The following is a 20,477-nucleotide window of genomic DNA, read 5'->3' as shown; positions in this document are numbered from 1 at the left end:
ATTCCCCCTTTCCAGCCTGAGTCTCCTCTAGCTCTCCTTCCCTCAAACTTTTGTTGTCCTGCCTCTTCAGGTAATGATCACAGATGTGGCCACAAGGACAACCCACCTGCCTTGTGGTCTTCTTGCCCCTTGGTTCTACCTGAGTCTCTGCTGCTTTCTCCCTGGGCTCAGGGATGGGAAATTTGTAGGCAGAGAGATCATGGGACAGCTCATTTCAGTGAAAGACTTCTTGCCAGAAGCAACCAGCCTGCTCCCTGGCAGAGAAGGCCTACCCAGAGTGAAGCTGGGCAGGAACCCTCGGCAAAGCACCACCTGTCCCATGGACAGACCTGATGATGTCCAGATCAAAGTGCCTCTCAGGGCAATATTCTCCAGCTGGGGGGGTGGGGGGCAGGGCATTAACTTCGGGACCTAGACTGAGACCACATGGGGTCTATAAAGCAGAGTATTGCCAAGTGGAGCATCAGAATGTTATTTCCAGAGAGAGGACTATGCCCCACACCTATGGTGCACTCAGGCATATTCTAGCAGAGCCTACTTCCGAAGGAATCAGGATTCCTGAGCTTCAGGTGTCAAAATACTCACTCTGCCCACACACGTCCATGTAAAATACTGGGTTTATTCTGTCCTTTAGGAAGACTAAAGTAGCCTGGCTTGGTTTTGCCCCCACCCTGCACTCCCTGTGACCCTGGTTTCTGGGGACCAGGCACCTGGCACTTCTCTTCCTCACTCCTCTTCAGTCTCCAGGGTCTGGCTCCTCAGAGCTCAGGAATGCTCACTGCTGAGGGAGCACAGTCAGAGCCTGAGGAACCACAGAGGGCCTGGACTCATCACCAGACCTCGGGGTCACAGAGGCAGAGATGCTGGGACAGGGCTCCAATGGGCCGGGTGACTCTTGTGGGGCTGGGAGCAGGGCTGGATGGCTTTTGCTGCAGTGAGCTGCAACACTGTCTGGCTTCTCAAAGCGCTTGCCGCAAAACTCACAGGGGAAGCGCAGAGTAGCGGCTGTCTCTGCGTGCTTACGCCGGTGCCAGTTCAGGGAGGCCTTCTGGCGGCAGGTGAACCCGCAGATCTCACACCTGAGCCAGGGACAGCAGAGGGAAGGGCAGGGCTTCAGCCCATCTCGACTTCCCCAGAGGTTCCCCCTCCTTCTGCTGTGTCTTGCTGGTCCCCCTGGCAGCCCTACCTTCCCACCCATGCTCCCCCACACTCACTGCAGGGGTTTCTCTCCAGTGTGGATGCGCCGGTGGATGACAAGGTTGCTGCTGGTGCGGAAAGACCGGGCACAGAACTCACAGATGTAGTCCCGGGTGTCTGCGGGTTCACAGGGGTCACCCCAGCATCCATCCCCAGGCCATGGCCCCTCCTCAGCCCAGCCCACCTGTCAACCCTCACAGGAGTACTGTCCCAAATTCAACCTGCTTATCCCACCCCTCCCAGCCCCCAGCAGTGCCCTGTGGCTGTCAATCTGTTCCATTTTCCCTGACCTGCCTCCCTACCAGCACTAACCACCTGCCCTCTGTGCTTCCCCTGCCACAGACCTGCTGTGGATTCTCCCCTCTACCTCCAAGTCTCAGGGCAGGCCATACACGAGGCATCCCTGTGGCTCATGGCATCCTTTACACATCTGTCTCACAACCCCTTGGGAACCCATCATTACACCACCACATTCCCCAAATCTCTGACTCCAGGCCCTCTCCTCAGCCATTACTCGTGCTACTGCTTTGTTTTCTACACGTCCAGCACCCCACATTTCTGTTCCCTGACCTTCACTGACCTGGTCTCCCACCCTTCTCAGCCACCACTCCCAGGTCATGCCCCATCACTGCACCTCCCTGAAACTGCAGTTTCAGCAAGGGCCTTCTTCGTCCTGCTACAATAAGCCTGGGACTCCACGCTGCCAGTCCAGCAGCCCGCTGCCTTCCCACTGTCCCCCTCCACACTCCTCTCCTAGGTCCCTTTCCAGGGCATCTTTGTAGCCTCCCTTCGCTCACACTACGAATTCACTGGCTGCTCTCTCCCTTAGCTGTACCTGTTCGGTTAAAATCCAGCTCAAAGTAAACACAACTCTTGGCCTGTTCCAGGAATACAGAGGTGTGGTAAGGGGAGCAGAAACACAACCCACAATCTGTTCACCTATACCTTGGCCTCTCCTTTTCATCCACAACCACAAGTCCCAAGGGCCCACCATAAGCCTCTGCATTTTCTTAGTCAGTTCACTCTGCCACTCTCAGGAGCCCAGAAGGCCATTTTCCATACCACCTCCTCTCTCTGCTAGCTCATTCAGCGGGGACCTCATTTTTCAAGTCACCAAGAAGAGAGAAGCCAGGAGAGAATAACCACATAGTCCCCCCCACCTAATCCCTCAGCCAACTTGCTTCTGTGCCCATATATGTGACTATTCCTTGCTCCACTGCAGTCACCCTCCAGCTGTGCAGAGATATACTGCTTCTCCCTGACCGGAGGTTCCCCCCACCCCCCAACCTAGGCATCAGGAAGCCTTTTCTCTCAGTGGGATCATTCCCATCTGTACCCCCAAACCCACAGCCCTCCAGCTAAGACCCCCTTTTTCTACTTGTCTTCACAGCAACACTCCAGAGAGTGGCCCATACTCACTATCTCTACTTCCCCAGCTCCTCCCTGCCTTGAACCCACTCCATTCTGGCTGTCCTCCCTTGTCATCTAGTCAAAGGTGGCTTCCCCCCACGTCCAGCGGCCTGTCCTCATGTTGCTCAGTCTTGTTGCATTAGCACAACCCACCCTCCCCTCCCCCCTAGAGCACTCTCTCCACTTGGCTCCTCAAATACTGCTGTCTTCATCTGCCTCACTGGCCGCTTGGGAGCTGCCCTTCCTGCCTGCCCTGTTCAGAACTCCTTTCTACCAATGCTCACTCCATGTAGCTACATTCCACCTTCACTCCAAATACCACCCATGTGTTTGTGATGAACACCTTTTTTTCCCCCAAACATCTCTGGAATCCAGAGTCACATCTTGTGGGATGCCTAAATTAGCATGTCCCAAATAAAATGTCCCTTTCCTAAAGCCCGCCTCTCCCCCTTTTCAGGAAATCTCATCACCTCTGCCCAGGTGCTCAGGCTGGAATCTTTCAAGTCAGCCTCGACGCCCTCCTGCCCATCCACCTGTGGCCAGTCTGTCCTCACAGCAGCCTCCTGCCTCCACCTTCATGCTCACATAAGCCTCTAGCCACTCCCCCCAACCGACTCAACTGGACCAGCATGTCAAGGCTGCTCTCCCTGCACGCTGCACACACCTACAGTCCCATTTGTCTACATGGCAGTCACTTTGCTCCTTTTAAAGTCAGTTGTGTCCTTCTGCTATACAAGATGCTGAGATGCTGCCCATCTCATCTGGCCAGAAGCCAAGCCATGCTGTTGGTAGTCTTGGAGTCCCCCACCACTGTCTGACCTCTTTTCCTCCCTTTCTAACTTCCAGGCCTCCTCTCCCTCCCTTCCTGGAACATGCCACACAGAAGCCAGCTCAGGGCCTTTCCAGTGCTGCCCATAGACATGGACAAGGCTCCATTCCTCCCTTCACTTAGGTCTTTGCTTAGGGCACCTTCCCTTTCTACCAGAGAGACTCCTCCCTCATGCTCTCCCTCCCCCTCTGGGCTTTCACATGTCTTTATCCCTGTTATCACTAGAGTGGACGTCATATGAAGTAAGGACTGCCCTCTGTTCCCTGTTGTATCTCAGCACCTAGAACAGTCTCAAGCAGGCAGGTGCTCACACAGAGAACTGAGGGTGAGAGTCATCCCACAAGGGAGGTGAAGGGACCCCCAGGGGGAGATGACAGGACCCACATGGAGAAGTGAAGGCACCCACAGGGGGAGGTGAAGGCACCCACAGGAGGCATCTCTACCACTCACCACTGTGCAGTTTAACATGCTCCTTCAGGTGTTTCTTAAAGTTGAAGGACTTCCCACAGGCTGGCTCTGGGCAGGAAAAGGACTTTTGGTGGATGTGCTGGTACTTCTTGTGGTGCTAGGAAAGGAAACAGGTGGTGTCAGGGAAACCACCCGAGCTGGCCCAGCAGGCAGGCTCCTCTGCCCCCCCGTTTCCCCACAGCAGTTCTCTCACCACTAGCTCACATCATCCTGGCCAGTCCTAATCTGAGTGCAGGCACCCCCTCCTGTCCTGACACCAAACTCTGCCCTCATCCTATTCTGTCCTTGATTTGCATTATCTCACATTTTTGCCACAACCTTCCTTACAAACCCCAGTTCCCTGAACAAAGTGCCATTCTGGTGACACTCTTGGTTCCCTAACCATGGAGCTGCTGTCTGCTGCGAATGAGAACACAATTTGGGTAGGTATGATTATCCTCTTCAATATCAGTGTACAATAATATTGCCCAGATTGCCTACTTTATTAATAGCTCATCACGGGTACATATTATATGATGTTTTCCTAAACCTGCTTTGGAAACACACACACACACACACGCACGCATGCTCTCAACCTGGAACACTTTTAAGGATAGTCTGTTCTTTCACTCCCTGAGTATGTCTGGGAAATAGTTCTCCTGTCTGATCTAATTTTACATCCTGGCTCTGTAAACTGCATGGGCTTTCCCCTTTTCTATAATCCCACTTTCCCATAGTTAAACTGCTGCTTGAGGCTGCTTCAGTCTTCTTCATTAACAGGCTCCTGTGTGTTTCCCTAGCTCCACTAAAGTTCTTATCCCAGAGCTTTCCTACCCTTGTTTGCTCTCCCAAATCCCATACACCCTTGCTTCACCATCCCTTTGGTCTGGGCTCTCCCTCAACTTCAGGACGTGGTCTGGGAGGGCTCTGGATAAGTGTGGGGGCCATGGTCCTTCCCTCTTTGTGTCTCAAACTTTTCCTGCAGTGAGGCTGAATCTTCTGGTTCTCTGGCTCTAGAACTACCCACTCCTGCCAGCAGGGCCAGGTGGCTAAGGGTGGACTCTGGAACCCCAGCACTACCACACACTAGCCTTCTGTGTGCCTCAGTTGCCTCATCTGCAGAAGGAACAGTATCAGTACCTACTCCCTAGGGATGTTTTGAAGATCAAAAGACTTGACCCACATCAGGTGCTTAGAACAGTTGCTAGCATTCCAAGAGCCTGAGGAATGCCATCGTTATCTCCATATTACCCTTGCAGGGCCCATGCAACCAGCAGTCGTGGACAGCAGCTGTGCACCTGAGGCTTGGTTTTCTGCCTTATCTACCAGTTGTCTGGCTTAGTGATTATTAACTGTAGGTAAGCTCTGCAGGTCCACCCCAACCCTTCTCTTCCTATCTCCAAATCCACCCACACCCCAAGCTTCTTTGCTTCAGCTTCTCCTTCACCTCAGCATCTCCTTAAGCCCTTTTCATATACCTCTGAGGCCACACAGAACCCAGTCTATGCCCCTCATGTCCTCACATTCAAATACTGCCGATTGGAGAAGATCCTTCCACAGCCAGGGAAGTCACAAGGTAGCAGTTCTCTTTTGGCAGCTTTCCTGGGGGAGGAGGATAGGCAGGAGCATAAGAACTCCCACAGGCTCTCCTCTCACTCCCCGCCCCAAGGCCCCCTTCCCCAGGCCTACCTAATTCTCTTGGGGCCGATCTGTGCCGTGTCTTCCTCCCAGGCCAAGGTCAGAGCAGACTGGGCCTGACTCCCAGGGCTACGGGCAGCAAAGAGGGAGCAGAGGGCCTCGAGGGAGGGCCATGTCCCGGGATGCCCCTGCCCTCTGTCTCAGCCATCAGGTTACCTGGCCAGGGGCTCAGTCTGCTGGGCTGCTTGAGGGGTCCCTCTGAGTTCCGGCTGTGCCCCAACTTCCGTAGGCAGAAGAGCTCCAGAACCCATTGATGATGTTGATGAGGATGGTACAGCAAGAGGATTGAGGGGAGCTGCTGGGGCCGGGGATGTCTCCCCCTCAAGTGCATGGGTGACAGGGGAAGGAAGTACTCTGGGGGCATCTGGATCACTGCTGAAAAGAGAAGAAAGAGGAGGGCATTATCTCCCTGAGCTCTCAGCTAGCCTTCAACCCAACCCTAGCCCCTAAATTGCAAAGATCTCAAACTCAGAACAACCCTACCCGTACCCCAGGATTTCTGTTTACACCTGCTTTCAGCTTTCATTCTCCTCTAAGCCTAACTTCATCTCTTTCTCCAATTGAAAATGTCCAATTCTTTCTGCCTTCCCCACCAATAAGCCTTTCCCTTGAGTCTGGAAAGCTTGGGATCCCTGACCAGCTGCTCCCTCCCTCCTGCTCTGTTCAACATCTTCCCACAACCCCAACTTGCTCATCTGGGGAGGAGCTGTAGGTCCATGGGCTGGCATCACTGAGCATCTCCTCTTCATCCTCATCTTCCTCCTCCCTCTCTTCTCCTGGGGTTGGGAAGGTCTCCAGTAGGGGTCCCACTTCCCTGCTGGACCAAGGAAGGGAAGCCTCAGGCTCTGCTCCCTCACCTGCCTGTTCACCCGAGTCTATCCTTTCCCTCCCACTCCCAACCTCACCTGGGCAACCTGGCCTCCTGAGTCCTCTCATCATGCTCAGATTCCAAACCTGTTGGCATAGGTAGGGTCAAAGGGGAAGGAACTCTGGGCTCGGGGGATGAGGACAGGTATACTTCTAAGGTCTGAAGTGGTGGGAGGACTCTGGGGAAGAAGGAGGAGGGTGCAGATGCTACTGGGATGGGAAGGGGTATTTTACTTTAGAGATGATACATTCACATGGTTCAAAAAACAAAAGTATAAAAAGGTACACTTTGAAAAGACTCTTTTTCCAATATTGTCCCCCAATCACCTAGTTCTTCCCACAGAGAACCTGGTTTCCTACATGCCCTTCCAGAGATATTTTACATATTCATAAATAAATATATATATGTGTGTATATATGTGTGTATCTCCTTATTTTTCCACCAGTGGTAACACAACATACATCTTATTCTGTATTTTGCTTTTTAGGCCTAAAACCATATTTGAGGAAAAAAAAAATATATATATATATTTGAGGATAATTTTTAGAAAATGGAGTTCTAAGCTACAGAGAGGGAGCCATTTTCCCTCGCTTTTCTTCACAACTCTTCTTTCCTGCAGCCTACCTGCAGGCTCCAGCCCGCTCCTGGCCTCCTGGCACCAGCTTCTCTGGGCAGTATTTGGACAGGACACTGGCTTGGGCTCCTCTGGAGATATGGAGCCTGAAGAGGGGCCCCAGGAGAAGGTGTGGCCTGCAGAGCACTCCCACACAAGCCCCCCATCTTGGCCCCCGGGCCCCCGAAGCCCCGGCACCAGGCTGCACTCTCGGCTGTGGGCATGAGACAGGAGCACCAGATACTGCAGACCCTTGGGGGGCAAAGGCTCAGGACCTGAAGTGGTGAAGGCAACAGTCAGGGCAAGCTGGGAAGCCGCCTACTCTCACCCTGGGACCACACCCTCACAGCCCTGTCCCCCAACCCCCTGGGCAAGGCCAGTCCCTAGTTCAGTTTACCATTCTTCAGAGCCCAGAACCCCCAAGGTCCTGAAACATCGCTCTCTTGTCCACAGGCTGCCCCCATCAAACTACCTTGGGCTCCCCAACTACCCCACCTTTTTCCAAACTCACTCAGGGTCCCCTCTGATCCAGTCCCCTTCAGGAGGGTGCTTCTGGGTCACATCACTCCCTGTTGCCCCTCTTCCCTCCCTGGCTCCTGAACCCCAACCTCTAGTTATTTCCTACCTACCCGCACAGAGCACACAGCCTGAAGAAGTGTACCTGCGAGGGGAAAGAGGGGGGTGGGGGAGAGGGGAGGCAGTTTAGGTAGGAATCCAGGCCAACTGCCCTCAGCTCTCAGCACTCACACACTTTCGGACCCCCTATTCTCTGGAGACCAAGAGGAGGGCAAGGGACCCAGAGAGCCCACAAATCACACAGGCTGTTCTGCTGAAATGAGACACCCCTGGGTCAGGGGGCCCGCACCTGACCCAGGGAGGGGACTGGGTGTTGCAACCTGGGGGTGCCCTCCCCTAGAGCCCCGCCCCGGCCCCTAACCGGTCCAACAGGAACTTAGCGAGCTGCGAGTGCAGGGAGAAGCCCAGCCGCTCCTTGAGGAGGCACCACTGCTCCATGTGGCCGCCCAGGCGGATGCGGCACTTGCTGCGGCGCGCGTCCAGCTGCCGCCGCTTCTCCTGCCGCCTTCGAGATGCGTCCACCGAGGAGGAAGCCATGGGCACCAGGACCTACAGGGTGGAGGAGACACGCGTCTGGGCGGACCTCATCTCGGGCCCGAGACCCTGACTCTACCCGCTGCTGGGGCCTCAGTTTCCTCATCGGTGAACTGGGAGCAAGACTAAGTCATTTCAGTAGCATCCGCTGCCACTGGGCCCACACCACCCCAGCTTACGTTACAGGGCAGTAGCGCTGTGGAGGGGGAGGTAGGGAGACAGGGTCAAAGTCAGAACAATGGCCCGACCCCGAGCATACTGAAGTGTAGAAACGCGAGCTGTGGGGAAGGGGCGTGAAGCTTTCACGGAGAAATTTCAACTGGGGCTGGACGAGGGGTAGGTAACAATTTCACCTTGAAGACAGCATAGGCCTTTACTGCCTTTACTGGTTGACGGGGGAAGGGGAGGTGGTGTCTACTGGGGGCGCTTTTCATAGCGGGGTGAATGTGGGTGGGACTGGGGTCTGGAGGGCGCTCCCACCCCGTCTCAGGCCGCCCCACTTAACGCTCACTATGCGTAGGACAGGCCAATTCCAAGGGCAGCTCCCAGGCCACCGGGAGCGCCCGCCGCGGTCCACCCCCACCCGGCCTTACCTGCGAGCCCCCACCCGCCCTCAGCCCGACTGCGCCTGCGCCTCCTCCCGCCTCGCGCGCAGGCCCGGAGAGCGGCGGGAGGATGAGGGCCCACCTCTCGCGCACTGCGGCCGTTTCTCTTTTAAGAGGAACCCGTCCCCCTCCGCCTCGGTGGCTCCAGTCCGGAACAGGGGCCCGGACTGCTGGGAGGGGACAGACCGAGGCTGGCGGCGCGCGCCTGCGCACTGGCCGCTGAGCGCACCGCCTGCCGGGAGGCGTAGTTCCCGCAGGAATTGCCCAGGCGTGTCGCTGAGCTGCTGGGAAGCTAGGGAGCGGTGGCTTCTGTTCGCAAGTCCCTGCGCTTGATGGGGAAATGTATAGAGCCAAACCCTACCCCTGTGTGCCAACCCCAGCCCCTCCAGCCTGCTCAGAGATGTCGCCTCCACAACGGTCCCTATTGTGTACTTCATCAACAATTTCTCCCTCTCAATTGCCACCGACGTGCAAACACGTGTGCAGAATCAGCCACCTCAAAAACCAACTAGACGCCTCTCTAGAACCATCCAGCTGTGGACCCTTCCCTCTGAGGCATCAAAAGTCTTCTGAAACGTTGCCCAGATTTGCTGGGGACTCTTCTTCACTTCCCATTCTCTCTTCAAATGACTCCAGAGAAGCTCTCCTCTCCATCAAGCCTCTGGAATGGTGCTTCTCAAAGTCACTTGCTGCGACCTTTTGGCCTTCAGAGCAACATCTGACAATGTAGATCTTTCCCTCCATACTCCTCTTCCCCAAACCCCAATGGCTTCTGTGACTTCACACTTTCCTGTTTTTCTGCCTTCCTCATTCGCTCCTCCTTTCCTTTGTTGGAACCTCAACCACTGCACCCCCAAAATATAGAGTCCCCATGGATTGGAATCAAGACCAAATACTCTCTTTTATCTCTTCTTGAGTGATCTAATTGTCCCATGGATTTATTATTTTTTTTCTTCCAGGTTTTTATGTAACTTGCAGTTAGTGAACATACAGAGTAATATTGGTTTCAGGTGTAGGATTTAGTGATTCCTCACTTACATATAATACCCAGTCCTCATCACAACCTGTGCCCTGCTTCATACCCATCACTTATTTAACCCATCCCCCACACCCAACTACCCTCCAGCAACCCTCAGTTCATTCTCTATAGTTAGGAGTTAGCTTTGTGGCTCCTGGGTGGCTCCAGTCATGATCAGGGGGTCCTGGGATGGAGGCCCCCACACCCTGGGGCTCATTGCTCAGTGGGGAGTCTACTTCTCCCTCTGCCCTCCCCCCACTCGTGTGTGCTCGCTCTCTCTCAAATAAATAAGTAAATTTTTTTTGAAAAAGAGTCTGGGCACCTGAGTGGCTCAGTTGGTTGGGCATCTGCCCTTGGCTGGGGTCATGATCCCAGACTCCCCAGGTGGAGTCCCACATCAGGCTCCCTGCTCAGCAGGGAGTCTGCTTCTCCCTCTGCCCTTCACCCTGCTTGTGCTTTCTCTTGCTCCCTCTAAAAAAAAAAAGAGTCTGTTCTTCCTCACTCCTTTTTTTTTCTTCTCCCTACCTGTTAGTTTTCTTAAATTCCACATATGAGGGAAATGATATGATGAGATTTGCCTTTCTCCGACTGATTTATTTCACTTAGCATAATATACTCTAGCTCCATCCTGTTGTTGCAAATGGCAAGATTTCATTCTTTTTGATGGCTGAGTAATATCTATATATAGATATATATATCACATCTTCTTTACTCATTTTATCCCTTCATTAGTAGATGAACATATGAACATTTGGTCTCTTTCCATAATTTGACTATTGTGTACATTGCTGCTATAAACATCCGGGCGCATGTACCCCTTCAAATCAGTATCTTTGTATCCTTTGAGTAAATACCCAGTAGTGCAATTGCTGGATCATAGGGTATTACTATTTTTACTATTTGAGGAACTTCCATACTCTTTTCCAGAGTGACTGCACCAGCTTGCATTCCCACCAACAGTGAAAGACGTTCCCCTTTCTCCACAACCTCACCAACATCTCTTGTTTCTTGTGTTGTTAATTTTTCCCATTACAGCAATGTGAGGTGGTATCTCATCATGATTTTGATTTGTATTCCCCTGATGATGAATGATGTTGAATATCTTTTCATGTGTCTGTTAGCCATCTGGATGTCTTCTTTAGAAAAATGTCTATTCATGTCTTCTGCCTATTACTTAACTGGATTATTTGTTTTTTGGGTATTGAGTTTAATAAGTTCTTTATATATTTTGGACAGTAACCCTTTTATCTGATATATCATTTGCAATTATCTTCTCCCATTCCACAGGCTGCCTTTTAGTTTTGATTGTTTCCTTCACTGTGCAGAAGCTTTTTGTCTTGATTTAGTGAACTGCGGGGAAGCGGGGGAGCGGTGGCTTCTGTTTATTTTTGCTGTTGTTTCCCTTGCCTCTGGAAACGTGTCTACTAAGAATTTGCTACTCCTTAGGTCAAAGAGGTGTTCCCAGTGTTCTCCAGGATTCTGAGGGTTTCCTGTCTCACATTTAGGTCTTCCATCCATTTTGAGCTTATTTTTGTGTATGGTGTAAGAAAGTGATCCAGTTTCATTCTTCTGCATGTGGCTGTCCAATTTTCCCAGCACCACATTTTGAAGAGACTGTCTTTTTTCCATCAGATATCCTTTCCTGCTTTGTCAAAGATTAGTTGATCATATAGTTGTGGGTCCATTTCTGAGTTGTCTATTCTATTCCATCGATCAATGTGTCTGTTTTGCAGTCAGTACCATACTGTCTTGATGACTACAGCTTTGTAATATAGCTTGAATTCGGAATCCTCATGCATCCAGCTTTGATTTCCTTTTTTGAGATTGCTTTGTTATTTGGGGTCTTTTGTGGTTCCACACAAATTTTAGGATTGTTCTAGCGATTTGAAAAATACTCTTGGTATTTTGATAGGGATTGTGTTAAATGTGTAGATTGCTTTGGGTAATATAGACATTTTATATTATATTATTTTATTTTCTTGGTATGCAATTAGCCAACATATAGTACATTATTAGCTTTTGGTGTAGTGTTCAATGATTCATTAGTTGCGTATTAACACCCAGTACTCATCACATCGTATGCTCTCCTTAATGCCCACCACCCGATTACCCCCTCCCCCCACCCCACCCCTCCAGCAACCCTCAGTTTGTTTCCTGGATTCAGGAATCTCTCATGGTTTGTCTCACTTGTTGATTTCTCCCCATTTGGTTTCCCCTCCCTTCCCCTATGATCCTCTGTGCTATTTCTTCTATTCCACATATGAGTGAAACAATATAATAATTGTCTTTCTCTGATTATTTCATTTAGCATGATACCCTCCAGTACCATCCATGTTGATGTAAATGGTAGGTATTCATCCTTTCTGAAGGCTGAGTAATATTCCATTGTAAATATGTACATCTTCTTTATCTATTCATCTGTTGAAGGGCATCTTGACTCCTTCCACAGTTTGGTTATTATAGACATTGCTGTTATGAACATAGGGGCAGGTGCCCCTTCTTTTCACTACATCTGTATCTTCGGGTAAATACCTAGTAGTGCAATTGCAGGGTCATAGGGTAGCTCTATTTTTAACATCCTGAGGCACCTCCATACTGTTTTGCAGAGTGGCTGTACCAGCTTGCATTCCCACCAACTGTGTCAGAGGGTCCCCTTCTCCACATCCTTGCCAACATTTGTTGTTCCCTGTCTTGTTAATTTTAGCCATTCTGACTGGCATGAGGTGGTATCTCATTATGGTTTTGGTTTGTATTTCCCTGATGACAAGTGATGTGGAGCATTTTTTCATGTGTCTGTTGGCCATTGGGGTGTCTTCTTTGGAGAAGTGTCTGTTCATGTATTCTGCCCATTTCTTGACTGGATCGCTTTGCTTCTTTGCTTTTTGGGTGTTGAGTTTGATAATTTCTTTATACATCTTGGATACCAGCCCTTTATCTGTAATGTCATTTGCAAATATCTTCCCCATTCTGTGGGTTGCCTCTTAGTTTTGTTGACTGTTTCCTTTGCTGTGCAGAAGCCTTTTATCTTGGTGACATCCTAAATGTTCATTTTCGCTCTTTTAGGATGGAATGTTCTACATAAGTCTGTTAAATCCTTCCGCAGAGTCCCTGTGTTTATGGTGGGGGATGGGGGAGGAAAATGGCCACTGCCAGCTCCCTTGTTTTCAGAGAAATCCCCCAACATGCTCCAAAATTATTACAAATAGGTCTGTCTCCCATTTGTCCCCTGGCACTGTGTGAACTGCCATTTTTACGTTGCCTTCCATGTGGACTGCTATCTCTTTAAGGGGTGCAACCCAGCTATCACTCACACTCCTGGCCGACCCTGTCAGCAGATTTTTAAAGCTCCAGCCTCCAAGTCCCAACTGTTTTTACAAACTCATGGATTTCAGCCCCTCTGGTTTTTAAAGCCAAGTTTTATGGGGTTTAGTATTACCCATGCGAGCTCCGTGATGGGAAGGCCCATTTCTCTGTCCTCTCCATGTGTGCCCTCCTGGGGGCAGTCTCCCTCCACCTTTCTGACCTTCCTAACCTATGAGATGCAGCTTCTTCTCCATATTTAGTTGTGGAGTTTGTTCTGTCAGTCTTTGGATCACTTCCTGGTTTATTGACTTGGATGTGGAAGATCTCCAGTTGTAAACGTGGGATGGGATGAGTTTAGGGTCCTCCTACTCTGCCATATTCCCAAGCTCCTGATTTGTAACTCTGTGTTAAAACATATATAGCCCTGACTGGAGCACTCTCTTCTTTGTGAAGATTATGTATCCTGGTACAATTCAAGTCCTTGGGCTCAAATAAAAGTCTCTTCCTTTTTTTTTTCTTTTAAAGGTTTTATTTATTTGTCAGAGAGAGAGACAAGGAGAGAGCACAAGCAGGGAGAGCAACAGGCAGAGGGAGAAGCAGGCTCCCGGCTGAGCAAGGAACCTGATGCCGGACTCAAACCCAGGAACCTGAGATCATCACCTAAGTGGAAGCCAGACACATAACCAACTGAGCCACCTAGGCATCCCTCTTCCTTCTTTTTTTTTTTTTTTTAAGAAATTCTACAAGGTTTGTTCATTTTGTGTTGACAACAATGAATCCTGTTGGCTCCACCTTCAAAATGTATCCAGAATTCAACTGTCTCTCACTACTTGGCTTGCTGCCACCCAGTTTAGTCAAGGGGCTTTGTAGTAGCCTCTCAATTGCTCTGTCTGCTTCACTCTTGCCCTCTTAATGTCGACTCTCCATAGGACAGCCAGGGCATCCTTGGACAGCAGGCCATATCTTACCACAGCTCAGCTCAATGCCGTCCTCTTCACTGGTGTCATTCTGCACACTGGTATCAGTCCCTCTCAGTTCCAGCCATACTGTTTTTTGGCTTTCCTTTTGGCCTTTGTATTTGCTCTTCCCTCTCCCTGAAGCCCTCTGGCCCCAGATATTTTACCTGGTTTCTCCCTGACTCTGCAAATTTCTACTCAAAAGGCACATCCTGAGAGGCCTTCCTCATCACCTGCATCTCTCTCTACCTTTCTTTCCCTGCTTTATTTTTTGTCACAGTACTTATCACTCCCAACATATAATAATTTTGTTTATTCTAGGTCTTTCTCTACTGGAATGTAAGCTTCTTAAGAATTGATACTTTGTTTCTTTCTCTGCTGCATCCAGCAGCTCAGGTAGAGGAGGGCTTTCTCTGGGCATTGCAGTGGGAGTGAAGACAAATCAAGCATGTTGAGGAAAGGCAGCTAGCTCACTGGGGCACATGGGAGACTATGAAGTGGGGTCAAGCTGCCAAAAGGTCATGAAGGCCAAGTAGGCTACCGGAGACGTTGGATATTATCATAAGCATTATAGAAAACCCTATTCCTTGTCTCCAGATGCTCATGTCCTCCCTTCAGTCAGGGGCTCAATATGATAAGAAACAATTATCCAAAAGTTGTAAATAGACAATATAGATAACTAGTGACAAACACTCTCCCTGACTCAACTTTACTTAGGCTCCTCTTGTCACTGGACTGACCCCCTGAACTGAGCACATTTCTAGTAGAAGCTTTTGCTTAACTGTCAATCTTTCTAATGGAAACTAAACTCCTAGAAGTTTTTGTGTAGCTATCAGTCTTACCTTTTAGAAACAAGCTAACAAACTACTGGACCAGAAAAAGAAACATTTGAGGGAGAGCCTGCCCAGATGAATCAGAAAGTGCCAGGAGTGACCAACAGTGATTTCGGCCTCATTATAATGTTAAAATCCCCTTCTGAATATTCATCCCACGCCCTAAAGGAGCCTGTGTTTCCTCCTTTGGGGAGACACAGCTTTGGAAATTATTCCCTGTGATCTCCTTATTTGTACAAATAAAGATGGCCTTGTACAGCAACTCCACCTGGTAAAATCTCTGTCTGTAACCCGCTGAGGAGCAGGCCCATTTTGATTCAATAATACTTTGAGCCCTTTTTTCAACTAGGCCTCGACCTTGGGCTTCCATGTCCATCCTTGCAGAGTCTAAATTTTTTTTAAAGGTACAGTGGTATTTACCCCAAAGACACAGATGTAGTAAAAAGAAGGGGCACATGCACCCCAATGTTCATAGCAGCAATGTCCACAATAGCCAAACTGGAAGGAGCCGAGATGCCCTTCAACAGATGAATGGATAAAAAAGATGTGGTCCATATATACAATGGAATATTACTCAGCCATCAGAAAGGATGAATACCCAACTTTTACATCCACATGGATGGGACTGGAGGGGATTATGCTAAGTGAAATAAGTCAGAGAAAAACAATTATCATATGGTTTCACTCCTATGTGGAACATAAGGAATAGCGTGGAGGACCACAGGGGAAGGAAGGGAAGACTGAAGGGGAAGAAATCCGAGAGGGAAACAAACCATAAGAGACTCTTAACTATAGGAAACAAACAGAGGGTTGATGAAAGGGAGGTGGGTGGAGGGATGGGGTAACTGGATGATGGGCATTAAGGAGGGCACGTGATGTGATGAGTACTGGGTGTTACACGCAACTAATGAATCATTGAACACTACACCAAAAACTAATGATGTACTATATGTTGGCTAATTGAATTTAAATTAAAAAAAAAGAAAAAGAAATAAACAAAGGTAAAGTGGGTATTTTATTTATTTGTACTTAAACCTATAAACCTACGAGTCAAACTGGTACTATTATCATGAAGCATTAAAATACAAAACCTCGGGGCACCTGGGTGGCTCAGTCAGTTAAGCATCTGCCTTCAGCCGAGGTCATGATCCCAGGATCCAGGGATGGGGTCTGGAGATCGGGCCCTGGATCAGGCTCCCCGCTCCCTGCTCCCTGCTTGGCAGGGAGACTGCCTCTCCCTCTGCCCCTAACCCCTGCTCATGCTCTCTCTCACACTCTCTCTTTCAAACAAATAAAATCTTAAAAAAAAAAAAAAATACAAAACCTCTTTCTACAAATACTAGAATGAACAAATTAGGAACTGTAGTAAAACAGCACGAGGGGCAGAGGAAATCAAAGAAGCACATTATAGCTTAACTCTTCACCATAACAACTGAGATTGTCAACAAGTAAAGCCTCTCAATCTTAGAAAATACGGGTAATCCTTCATCACACATCTCTGTGTTTTTACTTCCTATTTTATTTTATTTTTTTTAATTCAAGTTACTTAACATATAGTGTAGTATTGGTTTCAGGAGAATTTAGTGATCCATCACTTCCTATTCTTGAGGTTAGATTCTAGAACCTAAAAATATTCAAGCTAGTATTATATCTGGTTATCTCTAGCAAGAAACATCTTTTATCATGATGTCCATAGCAGTCAATGCTACTGAAACTTCTTTGATTAGACTCCAATCAAACCCCCTCAACTGATATGATAAGCATAAAGAGAAACAGTATCAAGGCAGAGATACAGGACCCTAAAAGACAAATCCTAGAAGAAGCAATACAGCCACTGCCCAAATTGAGATTGAATAATACGCTCATTGCCACACATCTTCAGGCTGTATGTTCAGAGTACTTTGGGAAAAAAAATCCATCATTTGCTGAGTACTAAAGTACTGGGCAGTTTGCTTTTTTACACTATGGCTTTCCCCGGTAGTTTCGAAGATCAAATTGTTGACAGAATTTTGCTGGAACTGGATCTGGGGCTGCAGGGGTTCTTCTCCACAGCTGTGGAGCTGACTGTTCAGGACTGTTTGCTCCAAGATGGACTTTTCCAGGTCTAGTTGCTCCACTTTGGGTTATTTCAGGTCTGGCTGCTCCATATTGGAAGGTTTCCAGAAGTGTTCATCAGGAATCCCTAGTGATAAGAAGAGAAGCCTGGATATTCCCTAGTTGCTGAGCTATTCTGAGTGACACTGTTACTATTCTTTGGCCAGTTGTTTTCCTGCTACCTCTTATATTTCATTCTCTGGTTCTGGAACCAGGTCTTAACCTGTTTATAGCTAAGGTTCAGAAAGTTAGAAAGTTCTCCTATCTGCTGGAAACTGAGGTATTTGTCTCTGAAATCTGTCATTGAGTACATATAGCTGGGTCCAAGAGAATATGGTCCTGGTTTTCTGTTTCTTGCCCTGGACTGTATCTTCTTCACTGTGCTCTCCTCTACAGAAGTGGGTAGTAGTTTTACTCTGGGACTGGTGAAAGAATCAGAGCTGTCCTGAGTAAACAGATCCATGGAGGAAGGAAGAGGAGAGAGGGTCTCCATGTAGGGTGTCTCAGCAGATGACATTTGCAAGAATGCACAATATTCTTCAGGCCCATAAATCTCAGGCATTGAAGTGTCCCTAGAATTGGGTGCTTTGGGGCAAGGTGGGCACTGGGGCTAAACTGGATCCACACTCATTGCAAGGCCATTGTAATGCAAAAGGTACCTGCCTGGTTGTCCAGACTGGGTGGGGAAGAGTTTCCTGGGGCCACAGAACCTTAGTTGCCTACAGCCTTGGAGTCTAATTTTAATCATCATCATCATCATAATAAGAAACTGATAGTCTAATTTTAATAATCCGAATGTTAATAATCCTGACAGGTCAGTATCTAGAATTCCTCCCCCCTTGATATCTAATCACTCTCCATATCTAATCAAATTCCTCATCCCCCACCATCCCCAGGTAATATCTCATGACTGGCCTGCCTTTAGCAGAAATCCTATTAGCAAGAATCTCTCTACTCTTGTCTCTTCTCAATCATTTTCCATCCACTGATCCTTATCCTGCTCCTTGACTATAAATCCTTGCTGGTCCTTGCTATATTTAGAACTAAGCCCAGTTCTATATGAGGTTTCATATCCCCTACTGCAATAGTTCCTGAATAAATTCTGTTTTTACCACTTAACTACTGTCCAGCTCTTGTCCTCTTGCATGCTAGGTGTCCTAACAGTGGAGTGCTTAGCCTTGTCTAGCACACCTTTTGGGGATTTCAATCAAACCTTTGATTGACTTGGCTATTTTATAATTTTGCAGGTATAGAGGTTAAGTTGTAGAAAAGTGATAGCAATGCAAAAGATTTCTGTTTGAGAGCAAGGCCAGAGATTCCTGTTTATAGCAATACAAATAAAATTTGTCAAGAGATGTCCCTGATTTCTTTCTGGTAAAAGAAATGTATATACCCCAAAGTAGAAATCATAACTTTAAGCACCATAGTTTATTACCTATCCTTAGGATATTAACCTCCCTTCCATCTGTTAGCAATCTTTTTTCAGCATTCCTTTATTTAAAAAAAAAACCTCTTCAAAATCTCCTTTGAATTGGTTATAACATCATTTAGTGCCCCTCATTAATGAAATGAATAAAATCTTGACACCTATGCATCAAATATTTGCATGAGTCATGTGTTTTACTTTTTAAGAAATTATTTTAGCAAATGTCACCTCAGCAGGCCTTACTTGACCACCCCAGTCTAAAAATACAACTTGCTATCTCACTGTCCTACTTTTTTTCCTACAGCCTGTATATTTGTTTGTGCAGATTGTTTCCCTCACTAGCAGTCAGTTTTCCGGGGGGGGAGGGGCAGGGAGCTTCTGTGTTTGTTCATTGCTATACTTTCAGTGGAGCCTCAGTACTCAGCGAATGAATGAATGAGTGAGTCTGGAGCAGAGGAGCTGCGCCTTCCCACTGGTTGCTAAAGCACACTAGCGGTCTCTGCACTCTCATGTTAACTGTTCCCCTAAATTCTTTTCCTACTAGGCCTGACTTTTGGACTTCCATGTTTGTCTCTGCTTCGTTCAATTTTAGCAAGATTCCTGCCGAATAAGGTTAGCCAGACTCTCCCATCCTTGATATCTGATCAACCTGGATATCTAATGGGGTCCCTCATCCTCCACCACCCCCAAGAATCCTGTCAGGCCGTTTGAGATAGAATCCCCCCCTTACCCTTGATGATGTTTTCTCTTACTAATTTTCCATTCACTGACCCCCCCATCTGGTTCCTTAGCTATAAAATTTCACTTTTCTTTGTTGTGTTCCTATCGAGTCCAATCTCTCTCCCCCCACTTGAAGACCCCACTGCAGTGGTCCCTACACCTATCCTCATAGCCGCCCTTAGAGAAAGTCTTCCTTAAAGTACTTTAACAAGTGTCATGAATGAGTAACTTTTTCCTTAATAGTCAGAATAATCGTTTTCTTGAACACCGTTTCCCCATTATCTCCAATCACAGCTGTGCTACACGGCAGAGGAGGAGGGGCGGATCTGGAAGGACGGATGGGTGGGTGTGCCCGGAACAGTAAGGCAGAAATACCGAACAATAATGAAAAGAACAACAGCAGCGACTGCTTGCCACTTACTCTGTGGCGAATGTATTTCCACGCGCTTTCCCTGTATTAACGGGCCAGAGTTTCACCCACGAGGGCCGCGGGCGAGTGGCGGCACCCGGCGTCGGGCTGTGGCAGGCTCTCTCCTCGCCTCCGCCACTGTAGTTTCCGGCCTTCGCCGAGTCCGACGCCTGCGCGGTGGTCACCAATCCTGTTGGTTTGCCAAGGGGTTTGCGCTTGCCTCTCGTTTGACTAAATTTTCCGCCGAGAAGACAAAGGTTGGACGGTTCCGGGCGCATAACAGACCCGGCATTCTTCAGAATGGGAGGCGAGCCGCGGGCGGAAGCGCGGCAGTGAGCGCGCGGCGGGGGGCGGGGCGCGGCGCTGGGCGTGGGGCGCGGGGGCGGGGCGGGGCGGCGGGGCAAGTCCGCACAGGAAGCTAGTTCCGCACAGCCGCTTACCCGTTCGGGTGTCAGGATGGCCGAGTGGTCTAAGGCGCCAGACTCAAGGTGCTTACCTTCCCTGCGGGCGTTCTGGTCTCTGAATAGAGGCGTGGGTTCGAATCCCACTTCTGACACATACCGTTTTCTTCCTTCCAAAGGATCCCAAAGCCATCCAGGGGCTGTTGGCGGTTTCTTTTTTTTTCCGAGAAGGCAGCCATTCTCAGACTGTAACGTCGCTGCAGTCCTCCATTACCTCTCTTTCCAGATCTGCAGTGGCAGAGGCGGTTTAGGCAGCCAAAGCCATCCAGGGGCTGTTGGCGGTTTCTTTTTTTTTCCGAGAAGGCAGCCATTCTCAGACTGTAACGTCGCTGCAGTCCTCCATTACCTCTCTTTCCAGATCTGCAGTGGCAGAGGCGGTTTAGGCAGCCAAAGCCATCCAGGGGCTGTTGGCGGTTTCTTTTTTTTTCCGAGAAGGCAGCCATTCTCAGACTGTAACGTCGTCGCAGTCCTCCATTACTT

General features: G+C 48.9%; 2 protein-coding genes, 1 non-coding gene and 1 pseudogene across 22 annotated transcripts in view; 2 read left to right on the top strand and 2 right to left on the bottom strand.

Annotated features, from left to right (window-relative positions):
* The window catches only part of ZNF672 (zinc finger protein 672), a 14,646-nt gene extending 8,548 nt beyond the window's left edge, over positions 1–6,098 (top strand). The window contains exons 5-6 of the mRNA XM_027604289.1: positions 5,143–5,241; positions 5,811–6,098. Coding sequence (XP_027460090.1) covers positions 5,143–5,225 — 83 coding nt within the window. The 3' untranslated portion in view covers positions 5,226–5,241; positions 5,811–6,098. The remainder of the gene's footprint in view (positions 1–5,142; positions 5,242–5,810) is intronic.
* Positions 600–20,477, bottom strand: ZNF692 (zinc finger protein 692). 20 transcript variants are annotated; one of them, XM_027604279.2, is made up of 13 exons: positions 20,033–20,160; positions 19,549–19,726; positions 8,000–8,187; positions 7,692–7,723; positions 7,074–7,337; positions 6,487–6,535; positions 6,273–6,398; positions 5,738–5,956; positions 5,573–5,650; positions 5,407–5,485; positions 3,887–4,001; positions 1,215–1,314; positions 600–1,079 (listed from the first exon to the last, which is right to left on the bottom strand). In XM_027604279.2, exons 3-13 carry the CDS (start codon positions 8,173–8,175, stop codon positions 776–778), a joined length of 1,542 nt encoding a protein of 513 aa, XP_027460080.1. In that variant the 5' UTR covers positions 8,176–8,187; positions 19,549–19,726; positions 20,033–20,160; the 3' UTR covers positions 600–775. The 20 variants fall into 20 exon arrangements, with proteins under 20 accessions (XP_027460080.1, XP_027460077.1, XP_027460079.1 ...); XM_027604276.2 differs by having other exon boundaries at positions 19,977–20,118; XM_027604278.2 differs by having other exon boundaries at positions 19,549–19,767; positions 19,977–20,104.
* Positions 15,902–17,922, bottom strand: LOC113928398 (annotated as a pseudogene).
* On the top strand, positions 19,987–20,092 carry TRNAL-CAA. The gene is made up of 2 exons: positions 19,987–20,024; positions 20,047–20,092. It is a non-coding gene; the product is annotated as a tRNA-Leu (tRNA).

This window comes from Zalophus californianus, chromosome 5 (genome assembly GCF_009762305.2).
Source record: "Zalophus californianus isolate mZalCal1 chromosome 5, mZalCal1.pri.v2, whole genome shotgun sequence".
Classification (NCBI taxonomy): domain Eukaryota; kingdom Metazoa; phylum Chordata; class Mammalia; order Carnivora; family Otariidae; genus Zalophus; species Zalophus californianus.
The sequence above is the reverse complement of the archived record's forward strand: the minus strand, read 5'-3'. Positions and strand labels throughout refer to the sequence as shown.

Excerpts from the sequence above, each read along its gene's own strand:
- ZNF692 (XM_027604264.2), bottom strand. The coding sequence starts at position 20,440 with ATGGCTGCCTTCTCGGAAAAAAAAAGAAACCGCCAACAGCCCCTGGAT. Across the intron at positions 5,651-5,737 it reads CAGACTGAGCCCCTGGCCAG|CCCTGGGAGTCAGGCCCAGT; the intron begins GTAACCTGATGG and ends TGCTGCCCGTAG. Across the intron at positions 1,315-3,886 it reads GCATGTTAAACTGCACAGTG|ACACCCGGGACTACATCTGT; the intron begins GTGAGTGGTAGA and ends GTGAACCCGCAG.